The sequence below is a fragment of the Rousettus aegyptiacus genome, unplaced genomic scaffold (assembly GCF_014176215.1).
Source record: "Rousettus aegyptiacus isolate mRouAeg1 unplaced genomic scaffold, mRouAeg1.p scaffold_m13_p_7, whole genome shotgun sequence".
Taxonomy (NCBI): domain Eukaryota; kingdom Metazoa; phylum Chordata; class Mammalia; order Chiroptera; family Pteropodidae; genus Rousettus; species Rousettus aegyptiacus.
In genome coordinates, this window is record NW_023416310.1 from 89697825 (window position 1) to 89720097 (window position 22273).

Below are 22273 nucleotides of genomic sequence, written 5' to 3' on the forward strand. Positions count from 1 at the left end.
TTTTCCTAAGTGCAGCAAGCCTGACCTTTCCCAGGGGAGCCTGGGGGGCGCCGACTTCCGGCCGCTGCCCACCCGTGAGCCCAGGGCCGCTGGGGCCCCTGGTCGGCTTGCAGGTCGGGGCTCGAGGGCTGGAGCTCCCACGCAGCCCCGGGGACTAGCTTCCCGGCGTCGGGGCGTCCTCCCGCTGCTCAGCTGCTGCAGAGCTTCGAGCTCTCCGGCCCGCCCCCCACACCACCATTCGGATGGGGAAACTGAGGCCCAGAGTGTGGCAGTGACTCGGCCAAGGTCACCCTGCATGCGGGGACTGGAGCCCAGATGTGTCACCTCCACCTGGGCTGTGCCAGGCACAGCACAGGTGGGAAGGAGAGCGGCGCGCTCGGAGCCGGCACCCCTGCCCGGCCAGCGCCCCTCACTCACCACCTCTAGCTTCCGCGCGCGGTCCTCGACTTCACAGGCGACGCCACCTCTGCGCACCTGGCCGCGTCCCTCAGGGCGCCCAGCCCCGAGACCCCTGCCACCACCGATCCAGGCCGGGCGCCCCCTCCGCGCCGCCGCCGCCGCAGCTACCTCCACCGCCTAGCGGGCTGCTCCGGGACCCGGAGCCGGGAAGGCTGGGCGGGCAGCAAGTCGCGCTCCTGCCGCCCGCTCCCCGCGGCCCTAGCGCCGCCCCTCCCGCCCCGCCCAGCCCAGCCCGGCCCAGCCCTCCGAGGTGCGACTCCCCTCTCCCCCCACCTCCTTCCACCCCACCAGCTCGGCCTGCGGTCTTTTGGCGGGTCCCCTCTCTTTCCTCCGCCTGTGCCTCACTCTCTGCTGCCTCGTTATCTGCCTCTGTTTCCTCCTCATCTTTACATCTTTGGGTCGGTCCCTAAATCCTTCTGCTTTCTATCTCGCTCAGCTCCTTCACGTCGCCCCATCTATCTCATTCCCCTGTCTTTTCTCTATTCCTCCCATTACCCCCATTTTAAATCTGTCTTTGTGATTCTGTCCCCACAACTGACGCCACTTCCCACCTACCCAGCCTGTTTCCTTTCAGACCTAGATACAGCACCCTCTATGGCCCATCTTCCCAGCTTCTCAGCCTCGGTAACTAGAATAACTGTGGACCCTGGCAGAATTTAGGCAGTGAGCACTTAAGTAGGTTGTCACCTCCCCAGCAGCCTGGGGCCATCATCCCCTGACTTAACTGGTGAGCCAGCGACAGCAAGGGCAGTGAGTGATCTGCGAGTCTCTCGGGCTTCAGTTCCGCATCTTTTCACTGAACTAAACGCCATTCAGATCGAGCTCAGCAGAGCCCCGGGGCAGCCACCAGTGCACATTGGAATCACATAGGGTGCTGTTAAAAGTCAAGATTTCCACATTCTGGTGCCCCCTCCCCAGTGTAGGGGCGCAGGGACATGGTGGGCTTGGAAACAAAACTGATAACAAGCACCCTGCACACTCCCAACAATTTTGAAACAAAACCACACTTGAAAAAATGCTGGCCTGGGTTTTCAGCAAAGTTTCCCTGAGTTCCAAATACCCCACCCCTTCAACCAGGGTGGTTCCACTTTCATCAGGTCTTTTATGTCAAGGTTCTGTGTTTAGATTTCTGCTGAAGGAAGTCAGAAATGTGCTGATGTGAGCCCACCCCACCCAAGGTTCTGTGAAATGCAGAGATGCAGGTGGCCTGGTCTGGGAACATTTCCCGTCCCCCAGTGGGCAGGCTCAGAGTGCGGGAGGTCAGGTGACCAAGGAGGCAAACCCTCCCTGGCTGCTCCTATCCCTCCACTTGGCCTCATGGACCACAGAGAATTCCCCTGACCTTGTGGCTGCTCTTGTGCTGAGGCTGCCCCAGGTGGGGGCAGGGGGCACAGAGGGGGTCTTAGTGATGGGCGGCAAGCAGGGTATTGCCTACCCTGTGAGTGCGTGTGCTAGGAAAGTGGCTATAGCCCAGCTTGTGGGAAAGCAGGAAACAAACTGTGTGGGTGAGAGAGAGAGAGAGAGAGAAAAGAGAAAGGCTAAGATTACTGTGTGGGTGGGTATGAAAAAGAAAGAAATCGGGAAAAGGAAGGAGGACAGAAAGTGGTTTGGTCTGTGTGTAGGTGTGTGACAGTGGGCGTGTGAGAGTGGATATGCCTGCAGAAGAAAATGTGTGCATGCGAGAGAGATTTCAAAAGTGTAGGTGAGCAAGAGAAAATGGAGAAAAGAACATGCTTTTAACCCGGGTCTAAGGAGGGAATCTGTGTGCTCGTATGTTTCAGATAGGACTGCAGCTATGTATGCAAATCTGTTACATGTCAAAGTGAGGTACACATGGGTCAGGGTGTCTGTAGGAGGCCGTGTGCCCATGTATACCCCATGCGTGGATGTGTGGGTGTCTGAGGGCATGCACATGTGTGCATGTGTGTGCATACAGGAGTATACACGTGTGTTTTCATAAGAACATGGTGTGTATATGCCATGTGTGTTTACACATGTGTCTACAGAGGGTATGAGCATGTATGTGTGAGTGTACATGTGAGGTATATGTGAACCTGTGAGCCCTGCTCCTACACCGTTACCCTCTAATTACGCTCCCTATGGTATGGAGGAGTGGGAGGAGGAGTGGGTGGCGCCCTGCCTCTCTATCTGCCCTCTCTTCCATAAGCCTGAGGAGCGGGGGCCTTGTCTTTGGCCCAGTGACTGCTCTCAGCTCTTATCATGAGCATGGGTTTCTCTGCCTCAACTGGATAAACATGGCCAGGGTCAGGGCTCACCTGACAACCCAGATCCACACCGCCATCCCCACCCAAGAAGCTCAGATAGTGTCCACTAGAGTTGGCAAGTCCTCCAAATCCTGTAGATAACCCCAAAAACAAGTGGCCTGGAGAGGAACAAAGGTGGGTCTCCCAAAGCCACAGTGAATGAGGGGCTGGGTCAGCCATGGCTCTCAGGTCTCCCTGAGTATCTCCAAGGGGGAGAAAAGATGGCTTGGCAGAATCCCCCACCATCACCCGGAGCCTGAACAACCTTTTTACAGCCCCAGGTGGGTGGAAGAACACAGCCTGCTGCCTTGTCTCCATGGAGACAAGGCAGTACAGAGGATGGTGGAAAGCATGGGCCAGACCTCCCAGAGTTCAAATCTCAGCTCCTCCACCCACAGGCCTAAGATTTTGACAAGTCAGTTAAACTTGTTATGCCTTAGTTTCCTCATCTGTGAAATAGAGATAAGAAGTGAACTTCCAAGGGTTATTCAGAGGAAGAAATGAAGTAACCCATACAAAGCATTTAGCACAATGCCTGGCAGCTGAACTGAAAGGCAGAAGCTCTGGGTTCTAGCTCTAACTCTGCCACCAGCTTACTATGTGACCTTGGACAAATTACTTGCCGTCTCTGGACTTCAGAGTCTCCTACAAGATTATCCACACAGTAATCTCAATGAGTCCTTCCAGTTATGACCAGCTGAGGCTATAGAGAGACAGCTGTATTGTGGAGCTCGCTTGGTGAGATGTGGACTAGATAGTGCTGGCTGAGGCCTGATTACGAGCCCTTCATGACAACTTCCGTCCCAAATATGTTCTCCCAAGTTGGCAGCAGCCAATGGCAGGAACTGGAGCTGCTGCCCACCTCATTTTTCTGCACCCCTGACCCCGCAGTCTGACAAGGAACCATTCTCCCCTGCTTAGCTGGTACTCAGGCCTTAGGGAAGTAGTACTGGTACCCACCTCTCCCAAGTGGTGGGTGCTCAAGGCAGAAGATGTCATGACCCATACTTAATGCTGCCAGGGAGCACTCAAGAGAGGCAGTTATAATTGCGGAAGGACGGGTGTAAATGTCTGAAGACGCTAATAATCCTCTGGCGGTAATGGGAGGAAGCTTTAAAAGGAAGCCCTAATCCACTAATAACCTGGCAGCTCCACAGGCCTCTTCCCTCCGGATCTCCCGGCAAAGAGAAAGGAGTCTGGCCACTCCCTTCCCCAAGGGAGCAGAAAGGCCAGTGTGGGCCCTGACTCAAGACCACCAGATTTCTACTCTTTTACAAGACTCAGCTTCTTTCCTGCATTCACCTCTGAGGAGTCTTCCCTGACCATTCCATCCACCTGAAGTTACTGCCTCCTCTGTCCCCAGAAATGTTCAAGACAGAACTGGATAACTATCTGGCTGGACACTTAAGAGAGCAATGAACAAGACCGTGAGACAAGAAAGACACAATCGTAGTCTCAGGTCCAACACTGACTATGTGACTTTGGACCAGGGACTTCATTCTCTGAGCCTCAGTTACCTCACCTGTACAACGAATAGAGTACCTACCTTGAAAGGCTCCAGTAAGATCAAAAGATTGAGATACTGTGTAATGACCTAGCTCTGTGTGAGAAGCCAAGAAGATTCAGCAAATGTAGTCCTTCTTCTCCCCTCTCCATCCATGGTCTCTCACTCCAGGTGTCAGTAAACAATGCCCTCTCCTTATAAATCCAGAACACAGTGGTAGCTAAGGGCAAAGCCCCATATTAAAAAAACTGTGATTGCATCATGGCTTAGCAGCTCGCTAGTCATAAGACTTGGACAAGTCGCTTATATTCTTTGAGCCTCAGTCTCCTTATCTGTATATTGGAGATAATAACAGTATATCTCTCATGGGGATCATTATGACATTACAAAAATAGTATGTGTAAAGCTCTTAGCACAGTGGGATTGGCACATAAGGGTTTAACAAATAATAACTGTTGTATTATTGAGGTGATGGTAAACATTTTAATTATCAACATCTTCACATGCTTATCTTGATAACTCTAAAATTTCTAAAACACTGCCCCATCTAAGGTCATTGCAACTTCACAACAACTCTATGAAGTATAAAAATATAACTCATATTTTTATTTTATTTTCTCAGATGGAGAAGCTGAAGGTCACCCAGGGGAAGGGATTTTGCTGGGGTTTGGCTAGTCAGCATCAGGACCAGAACCAGCACCCATTTCTCCTGCCCCCCAGCCATGGCCTGTGAGTGGGAAGGGAGCAGATCCTGGACTTTTAGACTTTAGGGGAATTGAATTTGGGCTGAGCCTGGTGTGAGGGCCCACCTCCAAGTTTAAGGTTGTTAGACCCTCCTGGAGTCCTCCCTTTTCCTGTCCTAGATTCATTAAAGGCCCCTCCTTGCTCCTACCCAGTTCCCTGGCTCCCTGTTTGACCCAAGCATGGGGGGCGGGGAGAAGGTGGTTATGAGGGGTGGTTAAAGCCTGAAAAGAATTATTTCTGAGAAGAGAGTGGGCAAGATGGCTGGTAAGATGCCAACCAGGGCATCATTGACTCCTGCAGAGAAATGAAATGTTCTTTCAGTTTCCTGATGCACAAGCTCTCCCAGGCCTATGCCCCCCTCATGCCCTGAGCCCCCAGGATCTGCTGGCAGCCATTCCTGCCTGAGTGAGCATGGCCTGGCTCACGTCCTCCCATCTGGGCCCACCTCGGCGTTTCCATGGGCCCAGTTGTGGAGGTGATTCAGTATGGGTTTCCTTGTCCTGTTCTGCTGACTCCTGCTTCCTATGAGCAAATTATCATCATTCCTTCCTTCCTTCTTTCTATTGGTGCAGTGCACATGGAGCTCTCCCCTACATACTGTCATTGGGTCCTCACTGCAGCCCAGGTGATCTGGGTCCTGCCTCTGTCATCTCTAACAGTTGGGAAACCAAGGCGTAGGTAAGGAACGTAGGCCTGAATCAGCCACCAACAGGCCAAATGACCTGGACAGTTCTTCCTCACTCTGGGTCTCAGTTTCCCCACCTGTATCATTAAGAGGTCCAATTAAGATCAAAGGCTTCAGTCTCCACCTTATAAGCTCCATGAGGGCAGCAACCATGTCTGCTTTGCCCGGTGCCGGGTCCCCAGCAGCCTCAAGTAGCTGGCATTTAATACGTTCAACCAGGCCGCCCCACCCCATTAGTTGCTCACACTCCATGGTCGTTTGTTGCCACGAATGATGAAAAGGCAGACAAGAGTGAGAGATGGACTTTTTTCAACCAAGCACGATAACGCGGCTTTCTCTCACTGCCTTCTCCCCTGCTCTCTTCGGAAGAGGGAAGAGCGGGCTTAGATGAGGTATAGCTGGAACTGCACGTAGCTCACAGCCTCCCCTGTGTCTCAACAGCTGTTGATCTGGGCATGCCCACGGGACTGTGATGGACCATTGTGCATCATGGGAAAATTTGGTCATGGAGCCCTGTGTGAAGAACCTGTAGAGTCCCCTATGACTCTGGCAGTCCAGGAGTAAAGGGACATCAGCTTACCTGGTTTCTGGGGAATCCTGGACACAGGGCTGGCTGTCATCACCTTCTGGGCCTTCACCACATCCCAGTCCTGGCTGGCCCTGCCGTCATGCCGGGCCCCGCTTCGTGCCTCCCTGGAGCAGCTGGGCGGCTGGATGCCCAGGGCTCTGGGCAGCTCTGGTGCTCCTTGGGTGTCTCCGCAGGCTGAGTGGTCCTCACTCCTGCTGACCACCCTGTCCTCCTCCAAGTCCACGAGCCCTGCCTCTCCCTGCAGGCCCTCCTCGCCGCCACTCTCCTCAGCTTCCAAGGCCAGACACCTGTAGCTCCCATCAGGGATCCGGAAGGTGCAAGGGGTGGGTCTGCCTTCGCTGGGTCCAAGGACTGGGGGTTGGAGGTGGGGGCCCAGCATGGTGCTGCCTCTCCTTGGCAGCAGTGCAGAGAAGCTGGGGCCTGGGCCGGCGCTGAGGCCACCTGTGTGAGCCCTGGTCTCCGCTCCTCTCTGGGCCTCCTCTGGCTCTCTGCAGCTTTGCCTTCTTTAGCTGACTCACAGAGGTGGGGCGAGGTCGAACTACGGGGCCTTCCTGGGCTGGGTGGGGTGGCGGGCCCCCCAGCCCTCCTTCTGGTCAGTGGGCTCTCTTCGAGATGATTTATCTATACAAGGAGAAAAGAAACAGCACATGAGACAGTTCCTGGGTGTTCCCGGCTGGATTTCTGAGGTCCGCCCACCTTATGGTTGGCCCTGAGAACCGCTCAGGGTTTGGGGCCCAGGTCCCACAGATTCACAGGGAAGTCCCAAGCTTCGGTCACTTGACATCCCCAATTTTCGCCATATCATTTGCCCCTTGACCTTTTATTTGCTTCATGCTTTTCCATAAATCAACTTTAAATAACTTACTTCTGTTACTTTAAACTTAAGCAATAATTGCAGGCAAACCACAAGTTTGTTGTGCTATTGTTTTCCCCAATACACATTAAATAAATATCTAGTTACTTAAAAATACTTATCTGGCATCACTTAGAAAGGATTCTTTCACACACCACCAAAGGTACATATGTCACAGTAATCACAGGAATAGTGGGACAGAGGGAGCAAGACTGGGCACAGGGCTCCCTGAGAAGGCTGCGCACCAAGGGAGATAGTGTAGCAATGTGCTTATGTGACAGGCTTTGAGCTAGAATCCTAAGCTCTGCCACTTGTGTGCTGGGCAGCCAGTCATGTGACCTCTCTGAGCCTCGACTGCTCCATCTGTAAAGTGAGCACTGTAACATCTCCAATGGAGTGTGTTGCATTGAAGATTAAGTGAGAGAATGCAGGCAGAGGACTTAGCGTAACTTAATGCATGCTGGCTATTCTTCTACAAAAATTTCTTGAGTTTCAATCACAATTCAGACAAGATAAAGAGTATGGGGGATGCAGTGAGGGTGAAGGAGATACGGTACTCTGGCTTATGAAGCCTTAAAATCTGGTGGGAGAAGGGAGCTGTGAATGATAACAGGGATAATAATAATAATAATAATACAATTACTTAGAAATGATAACTATGATGATAATACAGGAGAGAAGGAATGAAGGCTTCCTATAGGGATGAGAGGAAGGGAAGGATAGGAGAGAAACTTGGGTGGAAGAATTGGCTGGGCTGGGAGGCAGATGGAGAGTGGGTGTGGAGGAAGGGGGAGGAGTCTCGGATGCAGCTCTGGTGACAGTGTGGTTTCCTGAGTTCGTTAATAGAGATCAGGAATAAATGGGAAGGAGCAGGTGTTCAGGGGAGCAGAGAGATGAGCTCGAGTTGGGATTCTGGGGGGAGATGAGAACAATCATCTTCCCATGGGGGTCTGAGGAGCACTGGAGAGTTCCAGGCTGGAGACAAAGGTTTGAAAAGCACTTGTGGAGGCACAGGGCAGAGGTGGATGGAATGCCCCAAGATGGGCAGGTAGCGCATAAGACAGGGCCAATAGCCAGTTACATTCAGGAGGAAACTTTGAAATTTGCAGATCTTGATTGCATCACTACTCAGCCAGCCATGTGAACTCTCTGAATCTCACTTACCTGATTGCAAATGGGGAGAGAAGACCCCTCCCCCCGCCCCACACACACATACAGACATTGTGCAGATCTGTGGATAATGGTGACCTCAGGGCCTGTACTGACCTGAGCTGCTGTGGTACTTGGCCCAGAGGCAATGCCTCCGGCCCAGGCAGCGTCAGGCACCCCATCCCCACCCCAACAGGCTGGGTCAAGGCCTCTGGTTCTGGTTGGAGCTGGGACAGGAGAGTCTAGTAGGCAAAAGGAAAGGTAAGCCCATAACCAGGTCCTGAGGCAAATCAGTGCCAACCAGGGGAAGGCAAATGAGTATCAGGAGCAGAAAGATAACAGGCACCTGTTACAGCAGCCTCAGGGAAGTCAGCTCGAAGAAGCCAACCTCTTCCTGGGGAAGAGCAGGTGCTCACAAGACTGAACACCTATTCTGTGCTGGGTTATTCACTTAGGTCATCAGAATAAATCGTCTCAACCACCCTGCGAGAGAGATACTGTTATTCCATTTCAGAGGTGAGGAAGTTGAGGCTCAGGTCAGCGAAGTGACTTCGGGCCTAAGTCACACAGCTAGTAAGCGACAGGGTCAGGATCTGACCCCAGCTCTGACACTTTTTGACCACGATGGTGGACATAGAGACATAGAAGAGATGGCTCCAGGGCCTCATTCCTCTCCAAATGCTTTCTCACTCACTAGCTGCTGCCAGATTTCTGCCGTTAATGTTTCAAAGAATCTTAGAATCTCACAAAGGGCCAGTAGAATTATGAAGAGCCCTAACTGGCTGTGTGACCTTGGGCAGATGCCTTCTGCACTTTGGAGTCAGTTTGCCAAAAGGCACAATGGCAGGGTTGAGCCAGAGGATGCTGGCGGCGGGGGTGGGGGTGGGGGGTTGTCCAGCCCTGGCACCGCTCTGGTGCACAGTGCAGGACGCCATGACTCTAAGCACTTGGAGTCCCCAACCCCGCCGCCGGCACCATCACAGGGCCAGATGGCTGGAGGTAGGAGTGGGCATGGGGAGCAGGGCTCCCTTTTACACCCCGCAGGGGCCTTGTTTTTCTCTATCCTTGCTTCTGTTTTGCTGTATTTGATGGTGGCCACGGTTTCCAGGAAAGAAGAGAGAGGCGGAAAAGTTAACTTTCCGCCACCCACACAAATATTTTTGGCCGGCGTTGTGTTCATGCTGCCAAGCCAGGAGGGAGGGGTTGGCAGGAGTGCTCCGATTCAAGTCTCCCTCCCAAGGAGGGAGGACTCCCAACACAGCCCGGGGTCCTGGGCAGGCCCCATGTGGGCCTAACGCCTGGAACACCCACCCTGCTCAGGAGCCAAGGGTGAGGCGGGGGCGAGATGTCGGGACCCATAACAATCGTGGCAGCTGCCACTTTCTGCTGAGCATTCGCGAGTGCTAGGCCAAGCCTTTTACTTAACACTCCCTGTGGGGTAGGCATGCGATTGCTGGCTACATAGGGGGAAACTGAGGCACAGAGAGGTTAAATTCTTCATCCAGAGTCCCATGTATGGTGAGCATAGTACAAGAGGCTATTTGAGCTGCTGGGCCCACTGCTCTCGGTGGCTGCAGACTGACTCTGGGGACCCCCACCTCCCCTGAGGTTGCAAGGTCAGACGCAGCACACCAATCTGTAGGGGCACATCTTCACTGTGGGCAGCAGAGGGCTCACTCTGGCCTCAGCAGGAACGGGAGGTGGGGGGTCCTCTAGTGCCAACTCCCCCACATCCACATCCCTCATCTGCCCACAGGCTCTAGACACCAAGCCTTGGCAGGCGGGGCTGATAGAATCCAGCCGGCGCACCGTCCTCATCCCAGAGAGGGGACTCTGAGCCCAGAATGGTGATGGGCTCACCCGGGTGGCACAGCAAGTCAGACACAGGCCAGGCACCTGGTGCTCCAGCTTTTCACATAAGACCTGCTGCCCCTGAGCAGTCAGCCTCACCTCCCCGGATCTTCCGTGAGTCCCTCTTCTGACCTTTCATGAGTCCGAGCAGGGCCCCCAGGACCGGAGGTCTGAGGGGCTAGAAGCAGGAGGCTAAAGCAAGGGCTGGCATGCAGGGATCCCTATGAGAGGAGCATATTCGAGCAATTTCCTCAGCACTTGGCATAGTGCCAGGCACATAATAACAATAACAATGATAATGGCTGATGTTTATGAAGTGTTTACTACGTCAGGTGCTATTCCAGACACTTAGCGTGCATCATTTGATCCTCATCATAACCCTATAAGGAGGGTGCTATTATTATCACCATTTTACAGATAGGAAATCCAGTTTACGTGACTTGCCAAGCTCTCACAGCCAGTAAGTGACTGAGTCAGGGTTCATATCCTGATAGTCTAGCTCTAAATATCACTCTTGTCTGTGAGGCTGTACTGCCTCAATAGTTTAAGTAGTTACTGAGTTGAATGAGTGAATGAGGAAAGAGAAAGAAGGATGGGAGGATAAAAGGGAGAAAGGGAGGAGATTATCTCTAATGCTTGGTACATTGCCCGGCACACAGTAGTCACTCAATAAATATTTATCAAGTGGAATAATGCATGTGGGGTGACTGTGGCATTAACTGTGTGTATAGCCTAGGGACGGAAACGAAGTTACCATGGGGAAAGGGGTACCTCAGAACTGGACCGGATTTTCTCAAGGTGCGCCTACTGAGCCCACACCATCTTTAATGGCAGAATCTGAGCTGAGAGTATGTTCCTGCTTCTCTCCCATGAAGGGGGTAGGAGCCGAGTTGAGGGTCTCTTCCCCACAGTTCCAAAGGGGGAATCCCAAGCTCCCCCAACCTCCAGAACTGGTGAGTGTGAGGAGGCCCGGCTTTCGCAATTACTATTTTTCCTGTTCGTAGAAGAGTCGCTTCCTTTTAGTGGGCCTCAGTTTCCCCTGCTGTAAAGAAAGGGCCTTGGGCAGAGTGGTTGGTGAGACCGATAGCAAACAAGGTTGAAACTATTCCTGAATCCTCTTAGTATTTCCCAGTGGGCAGAGTCAGTCCCACAGGGATGTGACCCCACATTACCAGCCCCTCCTTCCGGTCCTGCAGGACAAACTGACCAATCCTGGCCCTCTCTCCTTCCAGCCTCAGCCTCCAGCTATCCCTGTCCTGGCTACCCAGCCTGCTCTCACCTCTTCTCCTTCTCGCTTGATTTCTTCCCTCGGTTCCTGTCCGCCTCTTTGCGGGCAGAAGGGGCCGGTGTTGGATCAGCATCATGTGAAGCTGGGGAGAACTCTGGAAGGGTCAGGAAACCAAACCATCTCTTGGCAAGAGGTAGCTGTGAAGGGCTGGTAAAACTCTCCAAGCTGGGATGCTAGGTGGTCTCAGGAGGGATGACTGTCAACCAGGCCTCAGTTTAGCCTCACAATAGCTGGATAACTTTGGACCACTCACTCATCTCACTGAATTTCAGTTGTCTTCTCGGTAGAATGGAGACTCAGACTCAGTCATTCACTTATTCATTCATTCATTCAACAAGTACTCACTGACTGTCAGTGATGTGCCATTTGCTATTTTAAGTGCTGGTGGTACACAACGAATAAAAGAGAAAGAAACCCTGCCCACGTGAAGCTCACATGTTAGTTGGGGTGGATAAGCAAATAAACGAGAAAGTATGTCACATGACAATAAGTGCAATGGAAAAATAATTAAACAGGAAAGGAGACTGGGGAGTGCAGTGCATCATTAGGTCAGAGAAAACAGTGGTATTATGGAAACCTCCACAGATGCTCTCCTGCGTTTTGTACGGCACGTGTACTTCAAGTTCATTATTCTATTAACCTCTCATATGTAATTATAAATACATACAATCAGCAAATCCCTAGGAGATACATTTCTCCTGCTAATATCCTGATTATTCAGCTGCTCATCATTTTAGAAGTTTCATGATCCACTATGAATGAATAGTGGAACATGTCTACCATTTAAGACTGAGTATTTTTTTTATGATTCGGTGTATGAAAATATGATTTCACACATTAGCGTTCTTTCTTTGAAAACATTCTTTCCTAAGTTCATTTAACTGATAGAGTGTCTCCTCAATGTAAAACACACACTATACAGTGAGTTTGAGGATAATAATAACGATATCATATAGTTGTGAGGATTAAATAAGTTAACATGTATAATTACTAAAAAAGATGCTACTTCATCATTGTGATTGTTACTTTTGTTAAGGAATGGTTAAGGATATAATCAGAACAAGAGCAACAGCTTATTGAACATTGGCTATGTAGTGAACACCGTGTGGTACGTTATATCAAGTATGATCTTGTTTATTCTCCAAAATGACCTTATACAGCAGGCACCTACAACTATCTCCATTTAACATGGGAAAATGGAGGCTCAGAGTATAATCTCTGTAGGAAAACAACCAAGCCAGGACCTGATGGGTCCCTGGGGCCTGGAGATCACTGGGAGAGGTTCTCTGAGGGACCAAAGTGAAGCCCAAAGAACTCTTCACTCTGACCCTGGCTCTCCCATGCCCTCTGTGACCTTGGCCATATCTCTCCAGTCCTGCGCTTCAGTGACCATTAACCACACAATTATAGGACTGGGCTTGGGGTCTCTAAGTGCCCTTCCAGTTCTGGGTTGTTCATGAGTCCTGGCACCCAGTATATAAGGGGACTTGAGCCCATTCCAAGTGGATGCCCCGAATCCAGCCTACTCACAAAATCAGCCAAATCCCCTGCACGTCACATCTATTTCTGCCCTGCTGGGATTATGACTACATGGGCCAGAGAACCAGCTTCAGCAGAATTGGAGAGACTGAAGTCATGGCTATAAATACAAGGTCAAGGCTGGCCGGGGTCGGTCGGGCAGAGGGTGTGTTAGGGCCAAAGCCAGTCTGGGAAAACAATCCCAGGGGTCCTGCATGCAGTCTGATTTCTTCCTGGACACACAAGAAAACAGAGACCCAGAGAGGCAGGGACTCGTCCAAGGCCACAGGGTGGTGAGGGTTAGAGGTGAGGCTGGGGTACAACCTCCTGGTTCTGAGAAGAGGCTGCTCCTCATGCCGCCTATTGCCCACATTCACAAGATCCTTTCACCTGGCCCTGAGGGGCCGCACTGGCCTTGCCTTGTTTGGACAAGAGTGAGATATTATGATTTAAGTTTATAAAATAAAACTCTAATGATAACATGCTGCTTTTCACCTGTTGGGTATATTGGGGGTTCTCCAAATTTCCATTTGGGAAAGGGTCCTATGACTAAAAATTCAGAAAATTGCTAACATATCTATCTCTTACTCAATAAGATACCCTATTCAGCGTGCAGACTGGCCCGGCCATGTGCTGGAGCCGTCACACTGACCCGGCAGCCAACTGTGTGAATCACGTCCCAACTTTGCACTCAGTGACATCACTCCAGTGGCTTGAAATTGGCCGTGGTGGGAGTTGTTACACCATGGAGATGGGCAAATGCTACAAAGCCTGGCTTTTCCTCCCCCCATCTCCCTGGAGAATCGGTTATTAAACATTTACCAGCACGCTACTGGGTTAAGTCCTTGGCTAGTGAATCCCTACCGTGCCTGCTTCCTGGCTGTCTGAACTTGGGCCTGTTATTTTACCTCTACGAGCCTCTACTTTTCCATCTGGAAAGTGGGAACCATACCCACACCTGCATCATGGCTACTGTGAGCGTTAAGTGAGTTTTTGCCCCTAAGGGTCAGCACAACAGTTTCCGCACTTGCCTGCATATTAGATCACCCAAGGATTTTTTTTCATGCATTTTAAAAACTCTGGCCACACTGCAGACCATTCAATCACAACCTCTGGGGGCACCAATATATTTTGAAATTTACTAGGTGACTCTAGTGTGAGGACAGGTTTGGAAACCGCTGGCTCACATTGCCTGCCTCTTTGCAAGCCCTCGGCAGCTGTCCAGGAACCAAAGAAAGATAGGGGGCAGTGCAGACCCCTCTTGATTGAACTCTTGGGGTTTCTTGAAAACAAATTTGTATTAAAAGAGTGATGGGGATGTTTTTGTTTGTTCATTTGCTCTGTATAAAGGCCTAATCTGCCTAAAGCACGCAGGAGGCGCTGCCTTCAGGGACCACAGGAGGAGGGGCCTTTGCCTTCTCCCTTCCAGATGTGCACCTGGCCACTCCACACACTCCAGGACAGATGGGCCACAGGCTTATAAACCCCAAGGAGGCCTCACTTCATATGGTGATCAGATGGCTGGCTGGGGAGATGGAAAGACCTCATCCTGGTCTCTCCCTCCCCTCCTAGAGAGAGTTAAGCTGGCTCTTCTCGATCCACAGGCCAAAGACTCACAAGCCTGGCTCGGCCTGGGAGACATCAGGCTGCTGGCTTGGAAGACTCAGACTAAGAACGGAAGCATCAACTCTGATGCCAAGGACTTGGGGCCTCAGTCTAGCTTTCCCCTGGACCCCCACCACCAGCAATCAATGATGAAAATAATCATAATAGCAGCTAACATTTATTGCATTATACCGCAGTAAGCCCCTTAAAGGCAGTCTGGTATAGAGCTGTGCTGTCCGGTGTGGTGGCCACCAGCCCATGTGCTACCGAGCACTTGAAATGTGGCAAGTGCAAATTGAGACGTGCTGGAAATAGAGAATACACATCAGATTTCAAAGGCTGAGCGCCCAAAGAGGAATATAAAACGTCTCATTAATAACTTTCTTTAGATTTATTACATGTTAAAATGATGCCAGTTTAGATTTAAACACTTGTATTATTAGAATAAATTTCGCAGTTCCCTTTTTTCACTTTTTTTTTTTTTAACTTTTTTAGAGCAGCTGCTATAAAATTAAGAATCGCCTATGTGCTTGCATTTATTTCGATGGCCAGCGCTGGCACAGAGGTCAGGAGGGGATGCTCTCCAGTGCCGCATCCAGGGCTTTGCATCGTATGCTGTATTCTGCCGCTTCCCAGCTGCGGAGACCTTGGGCAAGTTGCATAAGTCTCTGTGCTTTGGCTTCCTCATATGTCAGACTAGGATAAGAGTAGTACCTACTTCTCGTGGCTTTGGTGTGGATTTGATGTGCCTGGCACAGAGAAAGCACTCAGTAAATCAGCTATCAGGGGACCTGTTGGAACTTGGCTAAGTGATGTTGTTGGATTGTCTCCTGCCCCAATAGGTGCTGAGGTCCCTGTCACTGGTGGTGAACTAGCAGAGCCTGGGAAACTCCATGGCAGGCTACCCTAGCGTGAGATCAAAAACTGAATGTGGGTGGAGAAGGCACTGGATGAAATGGTCTTTGAAGACGGCTCCCAGCACTGACACTGTGCTACGCTGCCGTCTGCCCTTGCTTGGAGTTCTTCACTATTCCTCCCTTTCTCACCATATTCTCCTTTCCTTTCCCAAATTTTCATTCAATACAACTGAATATAAAACACACCTATAGGTGCCACTGGGGGCCAACGTGATGCGGGCCACTGTGAGGAGAACAGAGGGAACACGGATGTGGCTCCTGCCTTCAAGGTGTCTAGTGTGGGGAGAAGGGCCTAAGGCAGGAGCTTGGACATCTATAACATAAGGCGAGGGGTCGCGAGAAACAACGATTTCCCTAAGCCTCGATTTCCCCATCTGCAAAATGGGGCCGATGACAGCACCATCTCCTAGGCATCGTTGTGGGGATTAAATGAGACGATGCGGGAGAAACATTGGCCTGGTGCCGGGCACGCGGACGGGCTGAGCAAAGCGTTGGTCATTATTCTGGTTCCACAAGGGCTGGCACAGCGTCAGTTTTGCTCGCCATTCATTCATTCGGCAAGCAATTTTGAGCTCAGTAGAGGACTCTGTTATGTATTTCAGTTAGTTCCACCCTCTGCCGGAAGGACTCTCAGTGAGTGACGGAGCCAGGATAAAAGAAAATAATAATCGCCCCCCACCACCACGCATACAGGACGGAATAAATAATGAAAGGGAAAAATGTTTTGTCAACAGTTATCCAGAGCTGTTATTAAGGATGCTCAGGACACACTTGTTGAGGCAGTGGCTGGCAAGACAAATGAGTGTGAGGGCGTGAGACACTGGACACGCAAGGTCTAGGGGTCAGAGGTACAGTCTCAGGGGTCAGGGCAGGTGCGGAAAGGGCGCTTTGGCAGAAGACGCTGCAAGAGGAGGCTGGAGAGCACTGAGCCTAACTCTGCAGCGGCGAGGGTTTGTCCAGCCCCATCCCCTGTCTCTCCCCGCCACCGAAACCGTGGCTGTGACTGCGGGCAGGTCGCTTCCCTCCTCTGGGCCTGAGAAAAGGGCAGCCTTGTGTTGCCGCTTCCCCTGGCGGCAGGGGTGACTCACGGTGCCCAGCCCGGTGCCCTCGGAGACAGTGTGGGGCGGCGGTCAGCCACTGGGCTCTGCACGCCGGAGGCCCGCTTCGCAGCGGCCACTGAACAAACTGTGTGACCTTGAAAGAGTTTTTTCATCTATCTGAGCCTTTTTTCCCATCTGCGAACAAGGGCTAATTCCAGTGCCCGCCTCCTAGGGCTGTTGCGAAGATTAAACAAGTTCACTAGAGCTCAGCGGTGTGTGCTCAGTGCACAGTAGGGGTTGTGGTGACTGCCGTGAGGGGCTGTGCTAGCGTAAGGAGGGGAGTGAGGCGGTTGGTTGAGCTAGAAGGAGCCCCGGAAACGCCGCATCCTAGCACCTGCCGTCCAGCTAGGAGCTCCTGTGCCATGCGTGTCTCTGCGTGCGTGTGTGTGTGTGTGTGTCTGTATAGGTGTCTGTATGTATCCGTGTGTGTCCGTGTGTCCGTGTGCATGTGCACGCCTGACTGTGTGTGAGTATGCGTGTGTCTGCATGCCTGTGCGTAGCCGTGTGTCCGTATCTGTGTACGCATGTGCACGTGTGTATGCATTCACACACGCATGTGCCGGAGGGTGCCGGAGTCTGCCCGCAGAGCCGCCAGGAGCGGCCCGGGGGTGGCTCAGCCAGGCCAAACAATCCCAGCACGTCAAGCTCCAGGCTCTTCTCTGACTCTGTTTGCTTTCTTTCTCTCCTTTCCAGCTCCCCTGTAACCAGTTCCTGCTTCTAGTGAGCAGAGACAGGAGGGAGGCCCTGGCAGGGTAGGTACAGGGCCCTCCCCTTCCCCGCTCCCCACACACTTTCCCACCTTCTGGCCTCCATCCTCCAGCCCCTGCCTCACCGCCACGTTGGCCCCACACGCCCCTTCCCCTCTCCGAGCTGTGGCTTCCTGGTTTCCTCCAGTAGGAAACCATCCCAGGCGTGCTGGCAATGATGATGGATAACAGAATCACTGCCTGTCCCTACCTGGGAACTGGGGCACAGCGCTGCCCCAGAAGGCGTTTGTAGTGTTTGTAGGGAGCTATGAAACCAGTTCCTGGGGGAGAAGCCCTCCTGGGCACCCTGAGCCTCTAGTCTCTGGCCTTAACACTTACAAAGCTGTGGCTCTGACTGGGGACTAGAAGGACTATTTGAGGGGAGGAATTTGAGGGACTAGAGCCTCTGGAGTCAGCCAGGGCCAGGCTTCAGGCCTCCAGGTTCCCCATTCAGCTAGTTAGCGTTTACTGACCACTCAGCTAGTTAGCGTTTACTGACCACCTACACTGTGCGCCAGGAACTTTAGGTTGGCTCCTTTAATCCCCACAGCCACCTTATAGAGTAGGTGCTATCTCCCTCCCCAACTTTATAGATGAGGACACTGAGACTCAGAGGCGTTAAGTAACCTTCTTGAAGTTACACAGCCCGTGGGGGCAGGGCTGGGACTGGAACTGAGGCCTGAGAAGGAGTTGGTGCTGTTCCCTCACCTCAGGGCGCATCGCTCCGTGACTCATTCTCCCTGTGTACAGCAGCGAGGACGCTCTCTCCGTAAGTCGGTAGAGCCATTGACAGGCCAGATGCCTCTGACTTACTGTTTATCAAGTGCCAGACACTGTGTGCCGGGGCTCGTGCACCGTCGCCTTCTGAACCTTCAGGGCAACCCGTCTTACAGATCAGAAAAGCAGAGCTGAGAGAGATGCAGTGGGCCGGCCAGGTGCCCCGGACGCAGCAGAGGCGGAGCCCAGGTCCACCTGACCTCTCTTTACTCTTTCTCTTTGTCCCTAACCCAACGGCAAACTTTAGCTTTCTTTTGCCTGAAGTCGATACTGTCACCAGTAGACCTGGATGTGAACTACGGGTAAACTGCTTGGTCACCACTCCACATTCTGCCTTTACCAAGCCCAGGACAAAGAAATCGAGGTGAAATCTAAGGAAGTGGAGCCCCGGGGCATCGCTGTGGGTGAGTGAGCTAAGTTTACTAGAATCCTCAGCCTCCGTCTGAACCTGCGACTTAGCCCACCAAGCGTGACGTATTTAAGGGGACCGTGGCCGTATGAACAGTTTCATTTTCTAAATGAGAACGTGTCATTAGGAAGAGGTTCCTCTTTAAGCCCACATCCTTCCCCCTGAGCAGTGGCACCTCCCACTCCCTGGGCAGGCAGGTCTCTCTACAACGACACCCGCAAAGCTGCTCAGCTCATAAAGCTGGTATCTGTTTGCCCTTGGCCTTGGGTGTAGCTGCAGGACCCACAAGGCCAGCTAGGATGTGATAAGCAGGGAATATGCCCCTGACCCTAGCCAGATGCTTCCCCAGGACTTGAAACAACTCTGAACCTGGGTCCAAGGAGGGCGGATGACCTCATGTGGCCATCCTAGCTTCAGAGAACCTGACCTTACAACTCACAGGGTGCTTCTCCCCACCACCAAACTGGGAAGTAATCTTTCTAGAGAAACAAGATCCCTCTAGAAGTAGATAAATATTGCCCTATCCTAAGACAGAGCGAGAAAATTATTTCAGCCTCACCAAGGACAATGTCCTCTGGGGTTGGTGGGGACATTGAGGCCCCAAAAGGGCAAGGAGCTTGCCCTGGGCCCTTCCTTTGCACCTACTGTCTCCTGAAGAAGGGGCCATGAATTCGTCCCCACCCCAGGATGCCATCCATATCCTTGAGCCAAAGTTTCGTGCCCTCTGCCTATTGCAGGTGAGACAAGAAAGCTGCACATCCTGCAGGGCCGTGCTCGCCTAGAGAGTTGGGGATGAGACAAGTCACCGGTGAAGACCCATGGATAAACAATCATCGGCGTGAGTAACAATAAGGCCAACAGAGAACCATTCAGTGAGGGGGAGACGCGCAGGGGCATGTCCTCAACGACGCCAGCTCCAACTAGCCCAGGCTGGAGATGGGACCGAGGGGCTCTGCTGAGGGCCTCCCGGCTCCTACTTCCTACTTCCTCCCAGTGCACCCCTCCCAGGCCAATCCTAGGTTGGCACCTAAAATGCAACCAAGTGGCCAGGGAGCCGAGGATGAATGACAGGAAAGGCTGAAGCCAGGGTGGCCCCTTGCTTACCCACCCACCGTGGCAATTCAAAGCAAGACTGACGCCAGACAAAGCACTTGAAAATGTCAGTCAGGAAACAATCTCTTTCCCAAACTCCTTGCCTTTGACCTTGGGCACCCAGCCCTGATCTGGGTGGGATGGGCTGATCTTTTTCCCAGTTCTGCCTTTTCCATCCCTGGTCCCTTCCCACACAGCACGCACAGAACATGCACGCGCGCGCGCGCACACACACACACACACACACACACAAACTCTGAGGGGACAACTGAGCTTTTCACTCTAATCACAGAATTACAGGGCTGCTAATTTGGGGGGGGGGGGACCAATAGGCGGTCACATCTTCCGGTCCTAGATGGCTAGAGCCAATACTCCTATGAGGATTTAAAACGGTAGAAGCACAAAGAGAGCCTGGTGCCCAAATGGACGGGACCCTGGGCGTATTCTAAGGGTCTCCGGTCTTCGTTTGTTTGGATAGTTTATGCTTTTATTTAAATCCACTCACTGTTTGGTGTGCTTTTATGTCGTTTTCCCTCACGCAGGTGAGAAGAATACGCAATCCTTGTTGAATGAAAACTGGCGGTCCACGTGGCACCACCTCGTGAGACGCCAGGGCAGCACGCACCGCGCTTTGGGAAATGCTGTCTTGGCTCAGCCTTGCCATTGTAAGAATGGGGAGACTGAGGCTTGGAGACAGGAGGAGGCCTGTCCAAAATCCACGCAAGGCAGTAGCATGGCCACCACCAGAACCCAGAGCCCAGCTTGCAGCTGGGCTCGCCCCTTGAAAAACGAGACCTAAGACTCAGGTTCCTGTGAGGCCCCTGGGATGACCCTACTTGCCACAGAATCAGAGTGCAGCTTCCAGCCTTTTCTCCAAGGATGAACCCTCGTCCCAGTAATATTCTGACCCCTCTGAGTCTGGATGACCCTCCTACTGTCTCCCCAATATTGTGGGCAAGCTGTCCCCCTCTTGGGCTTGGTGTTCTCACCTTCTAGGGATATTGTGAACGTGCCATGCTCCTGGAGGTGAACATTCTGAAAAGGCGAAAACAGATGAGGGAGAAGAGATGATTATTATCAGCCCTTTGCTCTCTCTGCCTCAGCCTTTCTCTCTGGGAAATGGGTAGAAGTTTGGCAGGTGTGAGAAGACCAAACCGGGCTGGCTGGAGGAAAAGGAACAAGGGAGCATGGTGACCACAAAGGAGTCTCAGCATAGAAGGGCCACCACCAATTCAGCCGAGGTGTCTCCTCATCCCGGAGGACACTCCTAGGAGGCAGCCAGCAGACTCCCGGGCTCTGGGTGACAGGACTCGGGCCCCAGCGGGCTGAGAGGGAGGCCGATGCAAGCTTGTGAGTGGGACACTCCACCGGCCTGCAGACTCCCTTACACCTTCGCACACACATACACATCCATGCAACGCGTGCACTCACACAGAACTCAGACATTCGCTCATACGCTTTGACACGCTCTCACTTGTATAGATGCGAAAGACCCCAACCCTTCCTGACAGGGACCCCTCACACACATACACAGACACACACACACAGACACACACCCTGTGGCACAAGGTGGGGCCAGCCTGCATCTCTTCTCCCCCAAGCCCCAAGCCCCAAGCCCCAAGCCCCAAGCCCCAGGCTTGGCGGCGTCTCTGTCCCGCTGCCTGGAGACACATGTGGTTTCAGTTAGCAGCAGAGCGGGCATTTCCGTCCCAGACAGCCGGGCCCTGCCAGGGCCCCGGCCCCACCGACACCCGCAAGAAGGGCCACCTCGTTCTCCACCCCTCCACTGGTCATCCGGGGGGCCCGGAGACCCCTCTGCCCTGGAAGACCCAGCTCTCCTCTTCCAAGGCCGCCCCCTCACCTGGAGCCAGAGTGTGCACCCACTCTCGCAGAGCCCGACTGTGCCCGGGCTCCGGCCACAGCTGCCCGCCTGCCTCCTCGCTCTTGCTCTGTCTCCAGCAGGCTGAGTGGGATGGGAGGAGGGCAGGGTGTCAGGGGGGCGGGAGGGAGGGAGGGGAGGGGGCGTGTGGAAATGAAACTTTAATAACAGAGCCCCTTTTGTTTCCGAGCATATGGGATATTTCATACATACTGAAGACATTAGCCGTCTATATTTTTAAGGGCTCGGGCTAAAGGATGAATAAATACAGCCCATGTTCTGCTCGGCACACACGCACATGCAGAGTGCTGACTTCTGGAGCATTTCAAAACTCAAAGAAAAAGCCCCCAGTGACACCGGACACTTAAAAATAAATATGTTTCCAAAACCTCAGGCTAGCCTTGCTCCCTCAATCAGCCACCTGGAAGGCTTGAGTCTCCTTTTCTCCCACCACCCTCCCCCTCCATGCCTTCTGCCCTCAGCTCTAAAGCAGGAAGAGCAAGCCCCTCGAATCCAGCCCCCCCAATCCCAGTTCTCTCTCCCAGGAGTCCCAAGCCCAATCCCCAGCAGGATCCTAGAGTGTTAGAATTCCCAAAGAGCTTAAAAAATCTTTGCTCTCTTCATTTCAGAGATAGAGGACCAAAGGCCCAGAAAGGAGCAGGGACTTGCCTGAGGTCACACAGCAAATCAGGATCTCGAGCCAAGGGGCAGTGCCGTCTTTCAACAGGAGGGATCCCCCACTTCTCCACCTCAGGATTGGGGGTGGGGAGATCCAGAAGAAGGGACAAGGTGTGGTCTGGGAGAGTGCCCGCTTGCCTTTCCCACTAGAAGGCTGCTCTGGGCA

At 52.6% G+C, this 22273-nt stretch overlaps 1 protein-coding gene across 3 annotated transcripts in view; it reads right to left on the minus strand.

The window, feature by feature from the left end:
• SYNPO (synaptopodin) overlaps positions 1–21428 on the minus strand; it is a 50619-nt gene extending 29191 nt beyond the window's left edge. The window contains exons 1-3 of one of the 3 annotated variants that reach the window (XM_036225007.1): positions 21412–21428; positions 20540–20585; positions 6237–6866 (exon numbers count right to left, since the gene is read on the minus strand). In XM_036225007.1, coding sequence (XP_036080900.1) covers positions 6237–6624 — 388 coding nt within the window. In that variant the 5' untranslated portion in view covers positions 6625–6866; positions 20540–20585; positions 21412–21428. Of the gene's footprint in view, positions 1–417; positions 651–6236; positions 6867–20539; positions 20825–21411 lie in introns of those variants that run through there. The other 2 variants (XM_016118705.2, XR_004952177.1) reach the window with 2 other exon arrangements.
• Positions 21429–22273: the final 845 nt, after the last annotated feature.